At 32.4% G+C, this 20,775-nt stretch overlaps 2 protein-coding genes across 2 annotated transcripts; one reads left to right on the top strand and one right to left on the bottom strand.

Annotated features, from left to right (window-relative positions):
• Positions 1–13,386: 13,386 nt before the first annotated feature.
• On the top strand, positions 13,387–14,705 carry LOC142614166 (uncharacterized). The gene has a single exon (XM_075786711.1). The coding sequence runs from the start codon at positions 13,528–13,530 to the stop codon at positions 14,086–14,088; it is 561 nt and encodes a 186-aa protein (XP_075642826.1). The 5' UTR covers positions 13,387–13,527; the 3' UTR covers positions 14,089–14,705.
• A 3,553-nt stretch (positions 14,706–18,258) lies between these two features.
• On the bottom strand, positions 18,259–18,588 carry LOC142612287 (uncharacterized). The gene has a single exon (XM_075784399.1). The coding sequence runs from the start codon at positions 18,586–18,588 to the stop codon at positions 18,259–18,261; it is 330 nt and encodes a 109-aa protein (XP_075640514.1).
• Positions 18,589–20,775: the final 2,187 nt, after the last annotated feature.

The raw sequence follows: 20,775 nt of genomic DNA on the forward strand, positions 1-20,775 counted from the left end.
CTGTGGGTGGAAACATCGTGGAGGACACCGTGGAAACGGCTAAACGCGGTGACTCATTATCAATCTAGAGATGTATTTTTGTTTCCAAATGTGCCCCCCTAAGATTGTTGAAAGTTCTTACTCATTGGAGCAACATTAATTGTTTTTGCTTCTTACTTGGAATTCAACCAAATATTATATATACAAAAAGCCAAATAATAATATGATAGTGCAAAAAGTTATTATTTCAAACTAACTCAATTAAGTTTGGGGACAATATCTTTTTATTTATTATTTTTTTTATAAGAGCTTATATGATTAATGATTGGTGTATAATAAAAGTGATATCAATTGTAAACCTAGAAAAAATGATGTTATTTTACTCATAATAGATCATTTTAACAGTTGTGAAAAAATTCGATCTTAAGTTGAGTATATCAACAAATTAATTAACTTGCCACTAGCTTGGAGAAGAAATTTTTTTAGGAGATGCTAAATGCTAAACATGTTGAAAACGAAATTGATGAAAGATGAAAAGAATAATAAAATGAATTAAGAGTAAGAGGGTCATAGTAATTTTTAATTATGATATTGAGTTCTCTAAGTTAAGGGCTAATTCTGGCTTCGCATTTGATGCTTACTTTCAAAGCCTTAAATTGATGAAGTAAATTAAAGTTCTAAGAAAAAGCAACGATTAACCCTATGTTTACCTTTTATTTAGCTTGCAAGAAATGGACATACTTATATTATTATTGCTTTGAAACAAACTCTAACTTGTCTAATGTTGATTGGAACTTTCAGATTAATTAGTTTTCTTTTTCTATACTGTTGGTCTGTTCTGATGAATCTAATAATTGAACAGCTACCAACAACCCCTTTTTTTTTTTCCTGTTCCTGAATGTGGTACATAACTTTGAATATTAATGGTTCTTGCTTTGTCCTAGCCAGAAGGGATTTGGTAAACCTAACCAACACAACAGTATGCTATTTGTTTTTATTATACCTAGGAAATATGATTTGAACAGTTGTATTCTATTTCTATAGTTCTTATTTTTATTTTTATTGAATGATGACATTTAAAAGATTATGTGATAGCCGTTTGGTAAGGTCATTCCAGTCATATGCTGAAAATGAGGTTAAAGTTCGGAGAAAGGACCCTCACGCCTCACCTACACGAAATCAACGCTTCTAGTTGGGTTTTAGTTGGATTATACTTTATATGCCTTTTGCCTCCTAGTGTTTTTTTTATATAAAAAAATATGGCAATCCGACACATTTTCTCTTTATCACTTTTTTCATAATAACTTATTAAAGTGATAAGTTATAATTAAGATAATATAACCGTTCATTTTCACATTATTTATCTCTAATATTTATATTTGTTCTATGTGCCACCTACAAAATGCTACAACAATAGTTACAAAAAATATTTTTTTTGAGAAAAAAAAAAAAAATATATATATATATATATATATATAAATTTTTGTGTGACTTTTATTAAAAAAAAAATCCTAACAAAAGAGAAAAAAATAACATAGAAATAATCAAGCTTGTTCAAAAGGGTAACAAAAAAATCCCAGTACCAAAAATAAATGCATAACTTTTGTTACAATTCTCCCATGTTACTGAAAGTGAGTGGTGAAAAAAAAAAAAACAATAAGTCCATGTAAAGTGATAGTAGCCTGTTACTTACTAGAGTTGGGATAAAAATTGTGAATTTATTTGCAGTAGAAGAAGAACTCAAAGATTAAAGACTCTCTCCGAGTAAAAGTCAACTAATTTCTTTTTTTAATTTCCGAAAGTAAAGAAAAGGAATCCTAAGCTTTTAGAGGGAGCGCTCACGGCGCTGTTGAATGGTTCTTTGAAAGCGACTTCTCGTGTATGGTGCCTTGGATCTCACCTAAACCGTGTCCTGTGAGAGGTACTAATTATATGATTTTTTTAAAACTTAAATATAAAAAAAATCATAATGTGAACACATATATAATAATAATAATAATAATAATAATAATAATAATAATTAGAGAATTAATGCCACATGATTTCGGATTTCCCTCATAAACAAATACCAATATCGGCAATTATTAGACGAAGAAGTTGACAAGCTTAAGTCAATGGAAGGGAATCAAGATTCAAGAGAGCCAATGCGTTTGCATGAGCTGACTCTGTTACCACTCGGATTTATGACTCCTGTTCTAACTCTAAGCCTCATGGTTCCAACAAAATGGCATTCGCTAGTACAATTGCCTTGCTTTGAATTCACATAAAATTTAGATTGTGATTTAAGTTTTAACTCTCACCACAAAGCATTTTCAGAATGTATTGCACTTTTACCGTGAACAAAAATGAGGTACAGTATGTTAAGTACTGTTCTTTAGGTTCTTATCTTGAGATTCAGCCATGTGGCTACTTAAATAAAAAGTACACCTTCATTTAATGAGAAAAAATTCATATGAAAAATCTTAAAAATAAAACTTAAGGAACAACACCTAAATACTATACTTAAGTCTTGCTCTTTCAACCACCGCACACCCTTGGTACAGTGGTCACCCCATAAGTATAAATACTTGTGGGGTGTGGAGGGTAAGGGCCGGGTTTCAAGTCTCCAAGAGGGAGTTTCACACACATATACACTTGAATTAGGTTAGAGTAGAAATTCTATCTTGTATCAAAAAAAGTCTTGCTCTTTCACTATTTAAATGACTTATTAACTATTAAAAGTCTTATAATTCAATTGTTATTGTCTAATATTTTCAATAAAAGTATTTAAGGTTAAATCCCTCATCTTTCAACTATCGAGTTATAAAAAAAAAAAAAAAACTTATTATTAGCTAAAATTGAATGATAATTGGATTAACTACATATTTAGAGAAGTGAATATTTGTACAATCTTATTGGCTTATATGGGGGTAGAGCTAGATTGAAGATTTTGTTCTTTTCTCATCCTGCCCTTAGAAATGCAATCTGTGTGTTTCTTCTGTATTGGTTTCTTTATCTTAATGAATTATTCCTTCTATATATAAAAAATGATATTTGAATTGTTTGGGCTTGATTTATGGTTGTCAGTAGTACATGTTTGCCTATTGTCTATATTATGTTGATAGAAGACAGGGGGGTTGATTCAAATTTTTGGTGTTTTCGTAGAAGTTTCCCATTCTAATTTGTAAGAAAGAAAAACTACTTTAAGGGCACCTTTAAAGAAGTGACTCTATCAGATCACCAATTTAAACTTTAAAGTGAACTAGCTGGACCATGCTGTACCATGGAGTGTGGACCATTTTTTCATGGGCCTAATAAAACAACTAATACTCACAGGAAAAGAAATAAAAGGGTTAAACTTGTATAGTTGGGTGCCACCAGTTTCATATTTTGGTGGCCCCCATTACAACTTGCTCTTTAATTCATGCCAGAAGAACAGTCTGAATTTGAAGGAAGAGAAGTGTAAAAGTTCAAACCTCCAGCTATTGATTATTACTATAGTGCAAATGAAGCAACGCAAAAAAAGCACGAATCATTCATGACTAAGTAAACGCATTATAAGTGAAGCAACTACCTAGCTGGCACCCTCATGTTCCTCTGGAAGCTACGAACATTACTTACCAAACACCAAAACATATATACCTTACGATTACCACGTAACGTAAGTACTGGAATTTTATGTATATAAATACTAGAGAGAGCGTAGCTTTTCAACACAGGTTGCGTATAGACAATTGATTGTGAGATGTGATAATTAGAAGTTTAATTGGACCAAGGTTGGAAAATTCTAAGAAAAAATTGCTTAAGAAATTTCACCATTAATTAATCTCATTGTACACTAATTTGATGGAAAATTGCAATTAATATATCCACTTGAAAAATAATAAAGAAGGTATTGGTGCATGGAAATTGTATCTGCTATCAGCCACTAATCAGCTTTAAAAATAAAAGCTATTTTTAGAAACATTTTATTGGAGGAATGATAAAATAATAAATGTTGTTGATTGCTTGTCTTAAGGGCATCCGTTAACATGATCCTTAAAAATATATATATCAATTTTGTTGTTGGGACTTGGGACAAGCATTAATTTGTGTTGTTTTGGCAACATTGTCATCTTTTAAAAAGACTTAATGGTGATGCGTACATCCATTTAATATTAGCTTAGAATCCTCGTCAAACATATGTATAATTATGGTTATGGTGACTCTTGTGAAGTAACACAAAAATACTTAGGGTGTGTTTGTTTAGAGGTGAAATATGATGGATGGAAAATTTTAGAAAGATCATGAGAATGAAAACTTTTTGGAGTGTGTTTGATTGGATGAGGAGGAAGGAAAATGAATGGTAGGGGTCTAGGTGTTTTCTTCCCGGGCTCACCAAAAAGATTTCTTCTCAAAATTAAGAGAAAATTGAAGGGAGAAAATTGAGCTATTTAATGGATAAAAATGCCCTCGTGCACTTGCACATGGGCTTTGTCTGGCTTATTTAACTTTTTTCCCTCCCTCCTGGATGTTGCCTCCTTTTCTTTTTCTTTTTCTTTTCTTTTCTTTTCTTTTGCGTTCCTCTGTGTTTTTTTTTTTTTTTTGGTTGTTTGTCACATTTTGGTTTTAATTGGGCAAAATTTTTAACAAGAGTATATGAGTAAATTTATTCAAATTTACTTTGTTCTTCTCTCCACTTTTTGATTCCTAACCAAACAAAAAGAAGGAAAATCACAATCTTTTCTATCCTCCCACTTTTCTACCCCTCCAATCAAATGGACCCTTATAGAAGCCAATATAGTTTGCTTAAAAGATCCAAAACCTATATGTCTATATATGTATTTAAAGCAAAGCTAAGAAAAAATTCAACTAGATTTTAAATTTGATTTCAATTGTTGTCTAGTTTTGTGTCATGTGTCATATCTTTTTTTTTTTTTTTGGTTCTAAGTGAGTTAATATTATGCAAAAGACAAAGAGTATAATATCTGTAAGTGCACAATTTGTACTCGGTCCAGTCACTAGATGGATTCAGGCCCAAAAAGCTTTATACAATAACATTTGTAGAGTGTGGGCTTGAAACCTAGATTATGGATATTGGATAAAGAGAAAAACAGGCTAGATTGCCGTTATCCGCGTATTCAATAAATGAGAATAGCAAAGAAACTCTCCTCGGACGTAAACCGATGACCACTTGTATTGCCTTTCTTTCTTTAAGAACAATATTACAATTACAGTTCAAATATTCAGTCCTTTTCTCCTTTTTCCTCTTCTTCTTCTCTCGTTCTCTTATATCCATCTTATTCTTCCTTTCTTCTTCCACGTGTAACACAGATCTTCCAATTAGATACTTGTCCCATCCAGCACCTTCTTGAAATCTTCAAACACTAGCTAGAAGGCTGAACATTACTGTTCAGAGGTCATTTCTCCATTAATGCGGTCAGGGAGGTAGGTGCAGGGTCTTTAATGCGGTGGTAGCAGCATTTTCCCCTCTAATATTTCTCGTACGTTCCTCTTTCCAATAACTATGTGGATCACGTCTTTACCCAACAGATCTTCCGGAATTCTCTCTCCAAACACCTTGGCATGTCCTATGACCTTTACTTGACCCATCCGAGGAGATACTCCTCGGACAGCTCCTCCAACCCTTGTAGCATGAACTGGCTTGCGGGCCTCAAAGGCTCTGCTTGGACAGGCTTACTCCACAAAATCAGGCCCAAGGCTCAAATACATATTTTATTCATTTTACCCCCACAATACCAATAAATGATCAAAAACTCAAAAAAAAAGAAAGTAAAATCATGTATATATCCAAAAATAAAAAATAAAAAAATAGGTAAACTTATGTATATATTTATGGCTTAAAAAAAGTGTAACTCTTACACTAGGTATACTTTAAACTCATATGTGTACGTAATTTTGATTGTTTTTAATTGTACCATATACATGGGTTATACACTAATAATTTATAATTTATCTTTTAGCTCAATCAGTTGGCATATTTTAATATTTTTAACAGAGACATTATAACAAATGTTCGGCTAATTGAACTGTGATTAGATATACCAAGTATCTTTAGAATTTCAATGCACTCAAATTTTTCATGTGAAGTGTTATTCCAATTTTACTCTAATTTTGTTTCAATTATATTTACATTCAAATCCATACATCTAAACTTAAAAAATATATCTTAAAAAAAACATAAAGGATATAAAAAGATTCAATACAAATTTATTATACTTTTATGTCATACTCTTAATTTATAAAATCTATTACTTATTATAATATATATATATATATATATATATATATATATATTCTAATAAGTAATAGACTTTATAACTTCTTCTATGTATTTATAGATGATCTCTATTTACCACAAAAAAAAAAGAAAAAAAAAAAGAATCCAAGTCTCACAGATAGCCAAAACACATATTAGAATAATGCAAATTTCATAGCAACTCCATAGGTATTTATTAGGACGAATGTGCTAAATTATTGGGAAATTTAGACATCGGTTGATAGAATTAACAAGTTTTAAACCTAAATTGTTAATTAGATTAATTATGAATAAATCTTGTTAAAACAAACTAACATCAATATCATGCACAATGGAAATGTAAATAAGACAAGATATGATGACCCAGGAAAACCAATGAAACAAACTACTTTCATAGTAAAAAAACCTGGGGGGAAACCTTCCCGAAAAGAAATTCACTATAGTAAAGAGGAGTTTCAGATCTAGTACAAAACCTTTGTCCTTAGACTATACAATCCCCATAGATGAACTTACAGCAGAAACCTTCTACCGCTTCAAAACCTCTGAACTCTTCAATATATGAATGCCACCCTTTTGCACGAATCTCAGTACGTGACTAACCAATGTTGTAAAGCTCCTAGTACGTGACTAACTCACCAATTTGAAGAAGATTGTTGGCTGCAAAGTTCTTCACTTCATTAATAATGAAGATCAAGAAGCACTTGGTTACAAAACCCTAAGACGCAAAGATGCAGTAGCTTCTTTTAAAGAGAATAAGACATCGATCACCTTTTGCATGTGTTCTCCTTATATTCTTTTATGTGACGGCCTTTAAAATAAGTTTTATATATGTCTAGGGTTGTAAGAAAAGAAACCCTACATATATATGCCAGCAACGGCTGAAAATCACATCTGGAAATCTGAATTTCATAATTCTCGATAGATAGTATCTGTCGAGCCTCGATAGATAGTATCTGTTGAGCAACTGTTGAGTTTTAATGAATCAACACTTCTTCACTTATTTCTTGGACAGATTTACATGGCTTCAATACTAGACTTGAACTCTTGTTCCTTGAAGTATTTAACACATCCTAGATCTACCTAATTATAAGTAAAGTGTGTTTTGTTATAGGATTAGCCAATTCTAAATGACATATGTTCCTAACATCATTCACATATGTCCTAACATGAATCAAAATAATCAAATGGCTTATCATGTGTGATAAAAATAAAACCCTTGAAAATAGCTATAAAAATTATATTTCTGTTCTATATATTACTCTGATTTAAGCCAATACATTATTTCGGTCACCAATAATGCACCTCTTCAATACGACACTTGATTTAAGGTTTATGACTTTATTAATTTAGGGTTTATGACTTTATGGTTCTTCTAATGTAGATGCTTCCAAATATTCCGTCACATGCCACATTTGTTGTGCTAAGCAATCCCACATTCATGTCATTGTTAGTCAGAGATTTGTGGAAGTGGAACTAACTTGTATTTCTACAGCTGTAATGTGTTATCATGATTGTTTTCTAAGTCTCCCACATCATTTAAAATCTAGGCCCCCTCATATTTTTCTTTTTTGGTCATATTTTATTTGACAAGTTATCTTTATAGTTCTGAATGTTTGATTGTTAAGAAGTAACATGTTCATAAAATGAGTGTGACTGAAATAAAAATGTATATTAGAAAACAATATGATTCACAATGAGAAAATTTGTTTGAAGATAGGGGTCCCCTATCTATCTATCTATATATATATATATAATAGGTGAAGCAGAGAGAAACTCCAATTGGAATTCTAAATTAGAATTCTAATCTATTATTGTACCACGTGTCAATGTAAATATGAAATTGGATTCTAATTTGTAATTCTGATGTGCTTTTTTTTTTTTTTTTTCCACACCCGTGTATTTTCAGGGTCACCTCTCTTTTCCACACTCACGTATTTTCAAGCACCTCCCTTTTCCACATGGAATTGAAAAGAATCTCTCGGTATCAATGATGCATGTATTTGGGTATTTTTGTATCTTATATAAGAAGAGGTTCTCCAGATATTCTGATTGTACTTGTTTTTATAATTTTCATGGTCCTGGTTTATGCTCTGCAAAACGAATTCCAACCATTCCTAAAGTTTGATTACTACTTTATTTCATCTGCCTACACTGTCGTTCCTTTTTGTGTAAATTTTTTATTGTTTAATTATATAATTTTGTGGTTTTCCTATTATTGATGTTGTATATTTATACTTTCTTTCCTTTTTGTCAATAATTTTTATTATTAATTATAAAATTGTTTTGTTTTCCTATCATTGACATTGCATGTTTCTTTTCTTTTTCATAACACGTTATCAGCACGAGTCTCTACCCAATTTCGAAAGAAAGTTGTAATCACATTATTCTTTAAATATCAAAGATTATTTGTATAGTTTTCTCAACTCACTGTAAGTTTTCTTTTAAGGAATTAGTATTTATCCTATTTGTTTGTCTTTACGTTTTATGCTCATAATTTTAGTGATTTTTAATTGATAAAAAAAATTTTCTATGAGATTCACGTTATTCTATTATTATATATTGTTATGAGATGCACGTTATGAGATTTATATTTAATTGATTAAAATATTTTGTTAAAAATGGTTTGTGATAAAGCAACTTAATCATAGTTATATGTACCGTGTATGAATCAACCTTGAATATATATGTCTATATAGCATTCTTTCATTAGAATTTTGTATGATAAAAATATTTGTTAAAAAATTACATAATACTAAGTTTTATTAAACATGAATAAACTAAGTCTTTTAAACATGACTAAACTCATGATAAATAAATAAGTAAATAAATAAAAGACAAAACCAATGGTATCACTTAAATAATAAAATACAATATATTTATTTCCATTGTTTTATTAAATTATATCTATTCTCGTGCGGTAGCATGGGTTACATACTAGTTGATATAAAAAAAAAAAGATAATAAAGAGTTATTTGAGATGGTTTGGTCATGTGTAAAAGAGCGTGATTAAAGCATGATTACTAAAAAAGAGTGAGTTCAATCAAGTTAAGAGAATGAAAAAAACCCTAAAATAGCATTAGTAGAAAGAGAAAAAAAAAGTATTAATTAAAGAGTTTACCAAAAGTACAACATTGAATAGAATAAAATGACGCAAAGGAATGCATGCCATAACCAATCTATTTAGGATTTATAACCTTGCCCAACAGTTTTTGGACTAATTCTTGTCGTTTTTTATGTTGTAATTTTATTTGTTGTTAGGTAATTAAAAGCACATTAATAACTCTATTAACAAACCAAAGATTACATTTAAGTCAGGCCCCCTATAGGATCATTGAGAATGTAGACCGTTTAACCTTCTTATAATTAACTTAATCAATCTTCTAAAAAAGCTTAATTAAGGTGAAAATATATAATTAATTACTGAATTTGGATCATGTTTTATTTTAATCTCTGAAATTTGGGGAAAAAAATAATGCTAAAAAAGTAGTAAACATATCAAGTTAGTATCTTCTCAAAAAAAAATTTAAGTTAGTACATCCGTAACCTTCTTGTTATTTTGTAGAATTTTGTTATGGAAGTACTAATTTAGTTCGTAACTTTCTAATCTTTTAATTTTTAGGATTTGGTGCCGGCCACTTCTTAAAAAAAAAAAAATGATTTGGTATTGCTTAAGGCTGGTTGACAATAATATTGGAGAGATTTGGTTAATCTTTAGAGATTTAAAATTTTCATACGGTATCATTGAATCGTTCATTTAATTAAATTATGATTATAATTATCAAAAAATAAATAAATTATGAAGGATTTTCCAGCCCCTTTATTGTCGATGTGAGTTGTGGGCCTTGTGGGTTTTAAGGACCGCCTCTAAATTATTATAATTATGTACATGGTTGTTTTTATATATGTAATTTTTTTTTTTTTGAAACCTATTTAAATATGTAGTTGGAAGTATCAGTTACATTGTTTCCCAAAGATTAAAAGTATCGACTATAGTTTATAACTGAGGCACTCCTAAATTCAACGTTTTACCCTCTAATGTTTTCAACAGAGGCATAGAGATATAGGAGGTCAAATTCTCCATTCCATACCCCTTTTATGTACATTGAAATTTTTATTCCTTTTTGTTTTTCTTTAATTTCTGGTATATATGATAAATGGATTTAATGGAACTACATTACTGTAAGTGCACAATTGCACCTGGCCCCAAGAACAGTTACGGGCCCAGGCCCAATGAGCCTTAAACAATATGAATTTGTAGAGTGTGGGCTTGAAACCCAGGTTAGAAGTATGTGGGGATTAAATGACAAACTAAGGATTTCGAATACTTGGAAACAATAAGGAATATTGTAAATTGGCCTCCTCGGACGTAAGCCGAGAGCTGTTCTTATATTATCTCCCTTTCTTAGTCTTTTCTTTCTTTTTAGGTTACAAAAAGTCCTCTCCTTTTCTATTCCAGGTTTCTCCTTAAATACTCCTCTTTTGAACACTTTGTACACGTGTTGCCCCACCTCCCCCTTAGCCTAGATATTTCCCTTCTCAGTGCCTTTGAATAGTAACCAGAAGTTTCTCTTCTACTGTTCAGGTGTCACTTCCCCATAAATGCGGCCAGGGTGGTAGGTGCAGGGTTTTTAATGTGGAGGTAGCAGCCTTTATCTTTGACATTTCTTCAACACCGGTGCTTCTGGGGCGTTCTAGGGTTCACCCCTTTTAACTATTGGCCTTAACCATGTCATCCCCTAATCTTTACTATGAAATCCCGAGTTCTTCAATGTTCATCCGAGGATAAAGTCACCCTCGGCTGGATCCTCGGATCCTCGGCGTATGGGCCGACCCATAGTACTAACACTTTCTAAACCCAGGATCAGGTCGGCCGTCCTTAACACGGCCCAAAAGGCCCACGTTCCCATCAGGATCTTTTTGCCCCCCACAATTACTAAAAGACATGTTGGTGCGAAAGAATTTCTTAATTTCCATAAATTTCCACCTCTATACTCAATCAATTTCATGTATATTTAAGACGGAAAATTCTCCAATGCAGGAAAATCAGTGATGCGCACTTGCACCTTACAACAATCAAGGAGGTAATCAAAACATTCCAATTAACAATTTCCAACTTTTTTTCACGCAAGTTTCTTTTTAAAGAATTATTTGGTATCTCAAACTAGTTATTAGTGACAACAATATGTGCTTTGTGTTTCTTCAAATATGTTCAATTAGTAAGGTTTGTTGTAAAAGAATAATGAACCTACATCAAATCTTGTCCAAATCAAAATTTAAAAAAAAAAAATCATTTTCATGATGTGATAGTAAAGAATAATCATATAGAGATGTTAGAATTATAGTCAAATGAATAAATTCAGAATTTCTTAATAGCTTAAATTTTTGAAACAATTGATAATTTATTATGTTATCAAAATTAAAAATTATGTTTTGAAATTATTATTATTTTAATTATAGCTTAATAGTTTAGGATTAGATGATTTGAATTTTGAATATCTCTATTAAAAACATTATAAAATATTAACTAATTGAATTAAAAGATTCTTAGTGAAATTATATTTTTTCAAAGCATAATTTTTTATACCCCATTTTATTTCTAGTTATAGCTTTTTATAAAGTTAAAAAAGAAAAAGAAAAAAAAAGCTCTCTCAAATGAACATTGAACAACACAGGTAAAGATACTGAACCATAAAACTCTTTTACTTAATTAACCGAAAATACACTACAATATCTTTTTAAATTATAAGTAGGAATTCATATTCTTAGACGAATTCCTTATAGAAACCAAAGAAGCAGCTGGAAGATTATGCGTGTACGCGAGTACGTACCGATCATAAGCAATGATTAAACGAAGATATGGGACCCATCACCAATTATACATGTCCAAATGAAGTAGATGTCAATTGGTGGCGGACCCCACTGTAACAAATGTGATGAAGATGTACTGTACTAACATGGTCACGCAGACTGCATGGACGCATGTTTTAGGGTCATTACATGGAGTCTCATATCATATGCAATTTTTTTTAAGTATTCTAAAAATCAAAATGGGAAACTGTTCATCAAAAAATTAGGTGGCGAGAGAGAGAGACAGCGAGGACCAGTTCAAAATAAATCAGAAACCTACGGCGTAGGAATGAGTAAAGCAAGAGCTTTGTCCTTTTTCTACAATCGATTTCTTAGCCTGAAAAACCGCCCTCACGCCAATTTTTGCGTTGACAAACCATGCTACCACCAATTTTTTGTTTTAATTAAATAATTAATTTTACTACTATGTCTATGCTATGGCTGCCACATATGCCTATTTTGCCCATTTTCTTCTAAATTCTATTAACTCTTTTATACACATTGATTAGGTTGAGGTCTAGTTAAAAAAAAAAGAAACAAAGTTTGAGTTCTCCTAGTTGGAATGCATTGCTTGTGAGTTAGCTTGATGATCATTAATATTCATGATTTACCATATACCTTTCTACATTTATGAATTTTTAAAATATTAGCAAATTATGTTGTAGCATGGTTTTTTCAATTTCATTTCATGATTACATCATTGCCCATTTGCCCTTCTATAGACACATATGATATATGTGTGGATCGACTTTGCAGAAGATTGTGGGGCACATGTTATCCCTTTATAATTCTATTGAAAATGCAAAACATGATTCTACCTCTTATAAATAAATAAGGAAACATAATTAAGCTAATGCTTATGCCATTGGATTCCACTTAAAGATTATATTAATTCTTGATGTGCGTGCTCTCTCTCTCTCTCTCACGTACACACATACATATGTCAATTGGCTGAGTCACTTCAACTAGAATGAATACTTAAAAACTCACCACATAATTCATTAGTTTTTATAACTACTACATTCTCATAAATTTATTACACTGTCGATCTGTAATGTTAAATATTCTTTTTTGAGGTTTTATTTATTCTGGTTTTTTAAAATTTCACTTTTACAGCTTATACTTCTACGCTTACCTCTTTTTCTTTTGAGGGATACACTGATTTATTTTTAAACGCAATACTAAACCACTAAAAATAAAGTTATACAAACTCTAACACGTTGTTGTGAACACTCTGAAAGAAGCAAACCTCATATAAACCATTCCTATATATAACAACTCCTATTAAATTTATATTAGGGTATATACCTAGCTAGCACCCTATTGTCTTGGTATATATAATTGCTTGCTCCTGAATTTCCCACCAAGGCTCTCTTCCATCTACCCCTGCTCTGCGCAGGGTTAGGGCAACTAACAATTCCTTCACAGCAAAGAGAATCCCTTTTCTCATCACCCTTTTCCTAATGGAACAAAAAGCATCAAACTTCATCATCAACATAGACCCTAACCCAGAAAACAACATCAAGACCAATCAGGTTTCTGACTATGAGAAAAAGAAGCGTGGTCCAATGCACCTTGTTAAAGTAGCATTGTTTATGATCCGAAGCCGCAAGTCCAATAAACTGAAACCCCTTCCTGTGGACGTGGCGCCGTCTAAGGACTCGTGGAAGGGTCTTGTGGCGTCTATGCGTCCCTTGCACCTTCAAAACGATCAAACATCTCCGCCACCCTCCATTTTTGAAGCCCCTAAACCTATTGTCACGTCGACAATGGTCGAATACTCTGAGGATTTACATTCACCCACGTATCAATCTGGGGCAAGCTCTTCTTCGAGTTCTGAAGATGGTATGAGCCGCTATGCCTCCGCGGTTAACCTCCAGGAGCTAAACAAGGATAATGATGAGGATGATGAAGATGAAGATGGTGGGGACGAGATGATTGATGCAAAGGCTGAGGAGTTCATTGCTCAGTTCTATCAACAAATGAAGCTGCAACAAATGGACTTGGTTGATGATGGTCATTAACAAGGGAGGATTCAGAGGTCAATAGATTGAAGGGTGGACAGAAAGGGAACCTTTGGTTTGGGGTTTGAATGTTTTAGTATTTTACTACTTTGCATGCATGCATCATTTTTATTCCCCTAGTTTTTGTTTTTTTTGTTTGTTTTGGTCATGGTAAAAGTTTATGGGCCAAGGGATTAAGATTGTTGGAATCAATGGGTGAATAGTATAGAAGAAGATACAGAGATTTACAAGGACTATAATTTAAAGAAGGGTTGGTGTTATTTGGGAAATAGAGAAAAGATATGTGTTATTGATTATTAAGTCAATTCTTAGAAATGTCTTTCTGTACTTTTTAGGTGTTAATTCCGTCGAAGAGAGCTAAGGTATCATTTGTTTTTGTGTTCTTTCTCTAGTATGTTTATCCATTGTAAATGTATCAGAAAAACGGGGGGGATGATGCTTCTAATTTTTCTTGAATACTTTATCGTCTGAAATGATATTTGATTTTTGGCTTGATTTGCCTTAATTTTTTGTTGCATATAGCTTAAGAGAGAGATATATCGCCATAAATTTATGTTGTACAGTACCTGTAAATGGTGGAAGCTCAGCTTTCTGGGTAGCAGGGTTGGTTATAATCATGCTGAAATCACCATGATTCAATGTTTGTACATCTACTAGCTTGAAAGAAAAGAAAACACCACATCTTTTCTTGACATAATTCATACATTCACATATCGAGTGAATTGCCAAAAAATCTGAAGAGGGCCATTAATTGGTGTAAGCTTTTAGAATTGATGTTGTTTAGCCATGGATTGAGATCAAGTGTAACATGCAATTGCAAAGAAGGATTGAGATTGAGAGTTGAAAAAAGTAACTTTCAATTTCAACTGTTAAATAAAAAAAATATTAGAAGGAAGTAAAATGTCAAAAATGTAAAAAATTTTGTGAAGGAACGGAGTTAACTGCAATCCATTCAGCCACTATCTGAAATCTATTACAAATTATTTGGCAGCATAATGAAGTGTTGCCTTGAGTATCAGGACTCAGCAGGAGTGAGTGCTGCAATAATTTATAATGATAAACATAAAGAGGTCGACAATAGAAGAAGATTTACAGCATCTGGAACAAAATGCAAAACAATATTGATTAGAACAAAATTCTGGTAAGAGAAGATTTACATTCGTTACTTCATTTCGTTGTGATTTCATCTAATCACTAGGTCAAGACAGTAACAATGATTCAGAGTCAATTATTTGGAAATCATAGAATTAGTGAGAATCAAAGTCAGCTGAATCCATTATATTGAATAGCTAGGCGTACATGTCTGGCTTGGGACAAACCTCCGAGGTTATTGCAATGGGCCGGCCAGGCCTACTTCCTGAACCCAGACATTACAGAATATATACAAAGGTTTTGTTTTGTTTTTTGAGTGCAAATGGAAATATCGTTAAAAGCTTGAGATTTAGTAGCACATGGTCTTGGGTCGGCAACCCCCAAATGTCCCAATAGTTGGCTTACAAGAAAAGAAGGCAGAACAAAATACAACATGTATAAAAGACTCCTAAGAATCAATTCTTGCCTTTGCCAAAAGATGAGCACAAAAAATTTCTTTGACGCTGCCTCTCTTTTTGTGGTGAATTACCATATCCCTTTCTTGCTAAAGCATACCAAAAGAACTTTCATAAGTCTTTTTGATGATTTTTCTATTTATTTTTTCCCTTTTTAACCAGTTTCTTTCCTCTGATATTGGACAAGTCAGAAAATGGCACTGTTACAAAGTTATTGCAGAACAAAAGTCCTTTATACAAACAATCAAAGAGATAAAAACAAATTGCATGAGTTGTTGTAAACTACTAAATTTCGAGTTTTTTTTTTTGACAAATATCAAACAAATAAAATAGTTTCACAAATGTGAATTTATATTAATGAATGAGTGATATAATTCTCTGTAATTACAAAAGAGTGATTATTGATTCGATACTTTTGAAAGATTTGTTAATTGGAATTATAGGAAAGTAATCTTGATTCGAATAACAATCAATATCCTTCAATTGGATTGAGGAATGGATCAAAGGTTTTTAAAACAAAATTACAACAAAATTTCTGGCTATAAGATTGTTAGAAATGATTTGTTCTTCATGTTTTTTGTGTATTCTTCGTGCGTTCTTCATCTTCGAAGGTTGTTGTTGTGAAAGTTCCTTAGGGCTTTGGAGGCTTAAATCTGTAGAGCTTCCTCGATTTTTTGGTCTCTTGAAGTTTTTGGAGGCTTTAAAACTTGATCCCAGTGAACTTTGAGATCTAAGAAGATTATTTGGACAATTTCTTTTCAAATATTCTTTGTATTCTAAGGTTGAAGTTCTTGGAGGTTTTAGGGCTTGATTCTAGTAAAGCTTTTGTACGTACTTCTAAGCGCTTCTAAATCTTTTGAATGCCTCTTGGTGGTTCTTGGTGTTTTAAATGTGAGAAATGTCTTATTACGAAGGCTTCTACTTATAGGAGTTTGGGGGTGGTTAAGTGACATGTCACAATCTGAATGGAGGAACTTAAAGACTTTTTATCCAAGACACATGAAATCATTTAATTGGTATAAGTGTCTTAATTTTCAAGATGACACATGTTAGCACTTAATTAAATTGCTTGTGTCATTGCTAACACATGTCGACATGTGATGGGTTCTTGCATGCTTTTGATACTTTTACTTCGGCGACATTTGGCAAATTTTTGTTGGTCTCTGAATAGTGGCAATGAAACCCACTAATAGTACATTGTGCTTTGTAATTTGCTGTATTTTATGGACTCAGTAGTATAATACTATAAATAGCTTATGATAGGTTGAGGATTTTCCTTCTCTCTAGTTGCGTAATACAATAAGGGGATGGCTCACAATTAGAGGCCATATGTTACACTTCTCCAGTTGGCAGTTGCCAATGCATGAGATCATTGGGATGGATGTGCTTTTAGGTGATTGGGATGCATTAAAAGAATGAAAGAGCGTTTGACATACCAACAATTTAGTTTAGTGCACTCCTAAGCCAAACCCCAAAATAAATATGTTACAGCGTCCCCCTATACTTGGACTACGGCTACATTCCATGATTGGCCCAAAACAAAAGCAATAAAAGACTAAACATTCTCCTTTTTTTGGTTGGCAGTTAGGGGATTAAACATTTATACTCGATAGTCGTGGTCGTGGGATTAATAATGATTGTTCCCTTAATTTTGAAGGGTTCAGAAATAAGTTACTAGTTACTACTAATGTCAAAAACAAAATAAAGAAATGGGTTACTACTTACTACACCATTTGTGGTGCCTGTTCATATTCAGACCTTACAAAGAAAAATGAATTACTAGCATAAGTACAAAGGTTCTTGGCTGGTTATGTGTAGCCTTTGCTTTTTAGTTCTATTTTTTCGCCTTTTTCTTTTTGATAATTTGATAGTTGAGAAGGAAAATTTGCACCATAAACCTATAAAAGATACCACTTATGAAACTTTCAGCATTTTTAGTTTTTTATTTCATTAATATTTAAAAAATTTCCATTAAAGGGAAAAAAAAAAATTGAAAATGTAGGAATTAGTAAATTTGGCGGGTATAGGAATTGTGAGGATTGACATTTTGACTCTAGTGCAATGTAAGAATTGACATTTGTAAGAGATATACATGATCATGAATCATGAGGATTGTTATTCTGGTTTTAAAGGTCATGATGAAATGTCCCTAAAAGTTTGATAACAAAACATCAAAATGAAAAGATGTCACATGATAAAACTTTTGATAACATCAGATGAAAGGATATTATAACTTACGCATTGAAATCAATCTATTTTCAAATTTCCAATCCGAAAAAGAAACTCCTTCATTGACAGTGACACACACAATATGCCAAATACTATTCTTTTCTGAATGTAAAATCATTTGATTGGTAAAAAGAGAATGTACCATATAATTTGAACATCAGAACAGAGAGATTAAAAACGATAACAAGAAAATTAATGCCCCAGAAAGAAAGAGACAAAAACGCATTCTCTTCAATTTTTAACGACCCCCACCCCAAAATCTCTCCCCCACACAGCTTTCCGACAAAAATGGTGCAGCAGAGCAGGACCCACCGACCCCACACCATCAAATGGGTCCTACAACACGTGACGTGGCGCGATCTGAACCGTTGATTCTCCGATTTGTAGACAGAACCTAGTAACCTCGGACGATCTGAGAGCACTTGGCCTTGATCCAACGCAACCCATTTCTGAACGAAGCTTTGACCTTACCTTCGACCGTGTAAACCTTATACTGAGCGATCCTCTTCTTCCTCTTCACCTCCGGGTCATTGAAGCCCCACGGTTTCGACGACCCGTCCTGACTCGCCCGAGCCATCGCGTACGGAACCGGTGGGAGATCGGGCGAGTCAATCCGAGGGGCGTACACGTGGTTCGAGTTAAAGCCCTTGCCACTCACAATCTCTAACCTCCGGTCTCCGCCTCCGCCGCAGCCGTACCGATTGCTCGACCCGAACCCATCCATTTTAGGATATCCGGAGCCCTTTTCGGATATGGGTCGAGCTTAGTGGACAAGCTTAAGAGGCTAGAGCTAGGGTCTAGGAGAGAGAGAAATCAATTTGGACAATGCACTGCGGTTTTTTAATGTGGTCTCAGGTGAGGTCACGGTTTCGAGGAGGGTATATTTGGAAAATAAATATAGGGAAATCCTGTAATGGTTTGTCAGCTCTTCACAAATTTTTCTTTTTTTTTAATTATTTATTTTAAACTTTTGAGTATCTCTTCGAGTACCGGACTATTGCTTTGTGGGCTTTTGTAGCCTTCTCTTCTTCTCCACACCGCACACCATTAAAGTTTTAATGGCTATATTTAAATTTAAATCTAAAAAAAGTTCTATAATTCTATCCACAACAGTAAAGCAGTTCCATTTCCAACTGTAACTTAAATCCTTCAATTAAATTTTGACGTGTCAACGTTAAAAAGATAACATCATCACTTTATAGCCAAAATAGACATGACAAATGGTTCTTATCAAGAGAAGGTAAATTTTAATTATTTAATAATACTAGTCTCGTCACACACGTTTCACGTGTGCAATAAGGTTTTCTTTTTTAGAAAAAAAAAACTGTTTTTTTAATATTTTTATATATATAATTTTTATTTTGAGAATCATTTAAAATTTAATAGAAGAGATATTATTTTTTAGGCAATGTTTTAGTGGAAGTTAGATATACATTTTTATCAAATTGTCCTTTAGTTTTATCTCTATTTAAACATAATGATGTAGGAGTATTTTTGAACTAAAAAAAATGAGGAATCTGAACAGGAGAAACCCTTTTAATAGTAGTATAGATACTTCTAATACTTTTCTTTACGTGTTTAATAGGTAAAACCCAATAAATGAGAGACAAAATGGAGAAAAAAAAGAGGATCAAAACTCAAGACTTCATACGGTGATATCATCTTAAATTAACGATTATACTAAAAAATTTAAGCTATTAAGATATAGTAAATTTAATTATTTAACCGCATACTTCTATTACTTCTTTTCACACGTGTACTCAAATGTTCGTGTGTGGCCATTACAAAAAATATTCATGATATCACATTTTTCATGTTTCTAGTATTAGTCATCGATGACAATTCATTCTCTTACTCTCTACTGGAATTTCCATCCCAATTGGCGATGGACTATGCCCAAGATGTAGCATTTAGGATTTGATTTTTTTTCTAATCAAGGTATGAACAAATTCCATATCTAAGCTAAAAGAGCAATGTCATTAATCCCAACTAAGGGAATTATACTTAAGTTTTGTTCCATTCAAAAGAAAGTCATTTGAACAATTCATGAAAATTCTGGATGAAAGTTCTCTTTTATCTAAAATCCCACTTTTAGACCTCTCCAACATGGGTTTTTTTTTTTCTTTTCTTAATTTTTTTTTATAAAAAATTATGTCTGGATTCTCATGGTCTCTGAGCTCGATGGTACTTTCTTTGATTAAAGAAGGAGATTTATATAGTAAACTAGCTGTCAATGCATAATGTTTTGTGTTGTGGATGCCTTGGTTTGGCGGAGCCTTTACTACTTATGAAACAAAACTTTCTGTCTGCCTCTGTTTATTACTCTATATTATTTCCCTCACATGCCTTTTTCATTGCTCAAAAATAAAATACAAAAACCTTGAGAGTTAGAAAGTTATGACGGAGAAAAGAAAGAGGAGATGGGAAAAGAAAACACAGGTCATTAACGTGACTTTATCACATTAGACGACATATGCGACATATTAAAAGGAAATTTACCCTCCTTAGTTGATCATTATATAATGTAATTAATTAACTTTTTTTTTTTTTAACTAGATAGAAACCCTACTCTAACTTATCTAAGTGTATATAGGTGTGAAGTTCCCTTTAAGAAACTTAAACTTCGGCTCTTGTTTCCCCTACCTTACAAGAACTTTGTACTTGTGAAGTGACAATCACGCCAAGGGTGCATGGTGATTAATCAACTTACTAAATGAACCAATTATGTATTCATTTCAATTCTAGTTAATTACCACAATTTAAACAAATCACCAAATAAAACAATCATACAAATGACACAAGCACGTGGTGACAAAGTGGAAAACCTATGAATGCATTGATAGGAAAAATTACTACGGAGATTAATCCTAACCCCAAGAAGGAATTTCACTATTAGAATTGAAATTCACAA

This window comes from Castanea sativa, chromosome 10 (genome assembly GCF_040712315.1).
Source record: "Castanea sativa cultivar Marrone di Chiusa Pesio chromosome 10, ASM4071231v1".
NCBI classification, from domain to species: Eukaryota; Viridiplantae; Streptophyta; class Magnoliopsida; order Fagales; family Fagaceae; genus Castanea; species Castanea sativa.

What these genes read in the sequence shown, in the direction of transcription:
- LOC142614166 (XM_075786711.1), top strand. Translation starts at nt 13,528, where the DNA reads ATGGAACAAAAAGCATCAAACTTCATCATCAACATAGACCCTAACCCA.
- LOC142612287 (XM_075784399.1), bottom strand. Translation starts at nt 18,588, where the DNA reads ATGGATGGGTTCGGGTCGAGCAATCGGTACGGCTGCGGCGGAGGCGGA.